The sequence below is a fragment of the Rhinopithecus bieti genome, unplaced genomic scaffold (assembly GCF_001698545.2).
Source record: "Rhinopithecus bieti isolate Rb0 unplaced genomic scaffold, ASM169854v2 scaffold_19652, whole genome shotgun sequence".
NCBI lineage: Eukaryota > Metazoa > Chordata > Mammalia > Primates > Cercopithecidae > Rhinopithecus > Rhinopithecus bieti.
This window is the reverse complement of record NW_016809913.1, coordinates 3,370,827-3,375,936: the sequence shown is the minus strand read 5'-3', so window position 1 is coordinate 3,375,936 and position 5,110 is coordinate 3,370,827. Positions and strand designations below refer to the sequence as shown.

The following is a 5,110-nucleotide window of genomic DNA, read 5'->3' as shown; positions in this document are numbered from 1 at the left end:
GGTGAAACCCCGTCCCTACTAAAAAAATACAAAAAACTAGCCGGGCGAGGTGGTGGGCGCCTGTGAGTCCTAGCTACTTGGGAGGCTGAGGCAGGAGTATGGCGTGAACCCGGGAGGCGGAGCTTGCAGTGAGCTGAGATCCAGCCACTGCACTCCAGCCCGGGAGACAGAGCGAGACTCCGTCTCAAAAAAAATAAAATAAAATAAAATAAAAAATAAAAAATATAAATAAAATAAATGGCCTGTGTCAGGGGAAAGGTTTTCCAAGTAAACTGTAGTGTGGGCACTTCTCAGAATACTCAGAAGCCAGTGAAATAGGTAAAAGGTTGCATCGAAACTAAGAAAAAGTTGTATACAAATTATACCTAATTGTTAATTATGTAAGGAAATATAAATGCCTTTTTTTTTTTTTCTGTTTTTTTGGAGACGGAGTCTTGCTCCGTCGTCACCGGTGCTGGAGTGCAGTGGCGTGACCTCAGCTCACTGCACCCTCTGCCTCCCGGGTTCAAGCAATTCTCCTGCCTCAGCCTCCCAAGTAGCTGGGACTACAGGCATGTGCCATCATGCCTGGCTAGTTTTTATATGTATGTATTTTTTTAGTAGAGATGGCGTTTCACCATGTTAGCCAGGCTGGTCTCAAACTTCTGACCTCAGGCAGTACGCCCGCCTCAGCTTCCCAAAGTGCTGGGAATGCAGACATGAGCCACCATGCCCGGCCTGAAATAACTTTAATATAATAAGTATAACTTTCTGATAAACCATCACTTAGTGCTTGCTCACACCTGGACTCTGAGAATACAAACACCAATTAAAACCACACTCTGGGCTGGACATGCTGACTCATATCTGTAATCCTAGCACTTTTGGAGGCCAAGATGAGCAGATTGCCTGAGCTCAGGAGTTCGAGACCAGCGTGGGTAACATGGTGAAACCGTGTCTCTACTAAAATACAAGCAATCAGCCGGGTGTGGTGGCGGGCACCTGTAAACCCAGCTACTCAGGAGGCTGAGGCAGGAGACTTGCTTGAACCCAGGAGGTAGAGGTTGCAGTGAGCTGAGATTGCGCCACTGCACGGCAGCCTGGGCAACAAAGTGAATCTCTGTCTCAACAGCAAAAAAAACACAACCACACCCTGACCTCAAAGTGCTTAAAACAGCATGGTAATGACATATAATTACTTGGAGTTACTTTTATAATTGTTTAGGACATAGGAGGTGGTTTTTTGTTTTTGTTTCTGTTTTTGTTTTTTGAGACAGAGTTTCGCTTTTGTCACCCAGGCTGAAGTGCAGTGGTGTGGTCTCAGCTCACTGCAACCTCCGCCTCCCTGGTTCAAGCAATTCTCCTGCTTCCACCTCCTGAGTAGCTGGGATTGCAGGTGCCCGCCACCACGCCCAGCTAATTTTTTGTGTTTTTAGTAGAGACAGGGGTTTTGGCATGTTGGGCAGGCGGGTCTCTAACTCCTGACCTCATGATCCGCCTGCCTTGGCCTCCCAATGTGCTGGGATTACAGGCATGAGCCACCGCGCCGGGCCGGAGGTGCTTTTTAAGGAAAAAAAATATGTCCTGCCAACAGACCTTAACATCAGATTAGGGATGCTGATTATGGATATTGTTCCCGCAGTCATCAGTTGAGGGAAATAACAGAAACATATTTAAATACCACAAGTAGAATTCTGTGAAGCCTTTAATATTTAATAGTTTTTGTGAGGTATGTTATTTTGCTTTTCAAAAGCAGTGTTTTTATTGAATATAAAAGTGTATGTTTTCAGCTGTTAAAGAATCATTGACTACAGATCTGCAAACAAGAAAAGAAAAGGATACTCCAAATGAAAACCGACAGAAATTAAGAATATTTTATCAGGTAAACATAGCTGACCCTTCTTAAATTAGTTATGAAATGTATTTGTTTTTTGTCAAACATGAATATTTTTTATTTTTATTTAATTTATTTATTTATTTGAGACAGGGTCTCACTTTGTTGCCCAGGCTGGAGTGCAGTGGTGCAATCTCAGCTCACTGCAACCTCTGCCTCTTGGGTTCAACCAGATTCTCACACCTCAGCCTCCCAAGTAACTGACTACAAGCACACGCCGTCACTCCCAGCTAATTTTTGTAGTTTTTATGGAGACGAGGTTTTACCATGTGGCCCAGGCTTATCTTGAGCTCCAAGCGATATATTCGAAAGTGTCTGCCTTGGCCTCCCAAAATGCTGGGATTAACAGGCATGAGCGACCTCGCCTCGCTGGGTATATTTAATTGAAGAGAATATCTCTAATTTGATTTTCCTTTTAAATTTTAAAACTATTTTAGAAGTGATTTTTTTTTGTTTTGTTTTTTTTTTTTGAGACGGAGTCTCGCTCTGTAGCCTAGGCTGGAGTGCGGTGGCCGGATCTCAGCTCACTGCAAGCTCCGCCTCCCGGGTTTACGCCATTCTCCTGCCTCAGCCTCCCGAGTAGCTGGGACTAGAGGCGCCCACCACCTCGCCCCGCTAGTTTTTTGTATTTTTTAGTAGAGACGGGGTTTCACCATGTTAGCCAGGATGGTCTCAATCTCCTGACCTCATGATCCGCCTGTCTCGGCCTCCCAAAGTGCTGGGATTACAGGCTTGAGCCACCGCGCCCGGCAGAAGTGATGTTTAAACAAAATATCTTGTTATGCATAAATTGGAGATTTGCTTTTTTTTTTTTTTATTGTTTTTAGTTTCTCTATAACAACAATACAAGGCAACAAACTGAAGCAAGAGATGACCTGCATTGCCCTTGGTGCACTCTGAACTGCCGCAAACTTTATAGTTTACTCAAGCATCTTAAACTCTGCCATAGCAGATTTATCTTCAACTATGTTGTGAGTAATTTTTCATATTTTCTCAATTTGTATTAAGAACATCTCTTGTATCCCACAAATATATACACCTGTGTACCCACAAAATTTTAAAATTAAAAAAGGGAAAAAATATACATTAAGTACAAGACAGCTTGACTTTCAAAAATTACACTTTGTATAAAAATAACAAATTTCTGTATTTGATAGATTGCTGTATATATGGATTACCATGAATGATTCGGAGTTGACATATATTTGGAATTATAATTAATGTTTGTGTAGTGTGTCTTAATTGACTCACAAAATCCTCAACCAACTCTTTGAATTAAATAATTTTCTTATTCTTGCTCAACCAAGAAATAAATGACATAATTAAGATTTTAACACATTTTGTTGACCCCAAGTCTTCTGACTGCCTGTTTACCGTGCTGGTGTGCCTGGCCTATTTTAGTTTTCTAAATATTAAGAACCCACAGATTCTTTAATTAAATTGGAGGGATATTTAGGATAGGATAATTAATATTTTTTTGACATTTTTGTTGCAGTATCATCCAAAAGGTGCTAGGATAGATGTTTCTATCAATGAGTGTTATGATGGCTCCTATGCAGGAAATCCTCAGGATATTCATCGCCAACCTGGATTTGCTTTTAGTCGCAACGGACCAGTTAAGAGAACACCTATCACACACATTCTTGTGTGCAGGTCGGTAAAAAGGGCATATACCAAAAGTTTATGCTCTGATTTTTACTGATGTTGGAGGAAGAAAGGAGCCAGACGAAGCTACTAGTTAGGTGGAAATTATTTTTCAGTATTAGGTGTCTATGGGGTTGTTAACTGCTTTATAACACTTGATAGCTCCTATTTCTACAGAGGTTTTTTCACTTTTTCTTTGAACTTTATCCTTAAGTTTTAATAATGTTAATGTCACTACTGCTCCAGTGGTTAGTGAGGTTAAAGAATTTTGTCAGTAGAAGTTTCTGGAGAATTGCTTGAACCTGGGAGGTTGAGGTTGCAGTGAGCCGAGGTCGCGCCATTGCGCTCCAGCCTGGCAACAAGAGCGAAACTTCATCTCAAATAATAATAATAGTAATAAATAAAATTACAAAGGGGGAATTTTTAATCTTAGTAAAACTGAAAAAAATTTTAAGGCAGGTGTATGTAACCAGTGTTAGGACTTTTCTGCTTTGTGAATATACATGAGTTAGAATATACAGTTTTGACATGTAGAATTTTATATGCATATTCCTATCTGAGTGGGCCCTAACTAGCACTTCATTTCTTTTTCCTCCTTTTTAACTATAACTTTTCACACCCAGAAAGAGAGTTTTAAAACTGTATTTGAATTAATATGTAATAGGTTTGATTTACATTATGTACCGAAAGAAAATAACTATTGGGGCTGTGCCTCTAATACTGTTGTTTTCTGGTTAGTTTTATAAAATGGTGATGTTGCAGATTATCAGAGATCTCAACTCCTAGTTGTGAGGTTAGATGGTATACATGTAGAGGCCATAAATCAACATTTATTTCTTTTCATTAGGCCAAAACGAACAAAAGCAAGCATGTCTGAATTTCTTGAATCTGAAGATGGAGAAGTAGAACAGCAAAGAACATATAGTAGTGGCCACAATCGTCTGTATTTCCATAGTGATACCTGCTTACCTCTCCGTCCACAAGAAATGGAAGTAGATAGTGAAGATGAAAAGGATCCTGAATGGCTAAGAGAAAAAACCATTACAGTAATTATTATTACCATCTTTATTGGCAATTGTCTTGAAATATTAATTTGTTTTGAAAATTGCTTAGTATGGCCGGGCGCGGTGGCTCAAGCCTGTAATCCCAGCACTTTGGGAGGCCGAGACGGGCGGATCACGAGGTCAGGAGATCGAGACCATCCTGGCTAATACTTTGAAACCCCGTCTCTACTAAAATACAAAACTAGCTGGGCGTGGTGGCACATGCCTGTAATCCCAGCTACTCGGGAGGCTGAGGTGGGAGAATCACTTGAACCCACAAGGCGAAGGTTGCAGCGAGCTGAGATCGCACATTGCACTCCAGCCTGGGCAACAAGAGCAAAATTCCATCTCAAAAACAACAAAAACAAAAACAAAGAACAAAACTCTGGGAGCTGGATATGCTCATTGCTACTGGTGCTCCTGGTCTTTTAGACCCTCTCAGCTGACAGAGCAAGGAAATCGGTACTTATACTGACCAGTATATATATACGTATTTGTAAATATTTCTACATATTTCTATTTGTAACCATATGTATCTATATTAAGCTAA

The 5,110-nt window shown here is 40.6% G+C and overlaps 1 protein-coding gene across 1 annotated transcript in view; it reads left to right on the top strand.

Annotated features, from left to right (window-relative positions):
• Positions 1-5,110, top strand: part of SUZ12 (SUZ12 polycomb repressive complex 2 subunit) — a 65,317-nt gene that overhangs the window by 54,664 nt on the left and 5,543 nt on the right. The window contains 4 exon segments of the mRNA XM_017890926.1: positions 1,770-1,861; positions 2,701-2,844; positions 3,369-3,526; positions 4,365-4,563. Of these exon segments, the coding sequence (XP_017746415.1) occupies positions 1,770-1,861; positions 2,701-2,844; positions 3,369-3,526; positions 4,365-4,563 (593 nt within the window).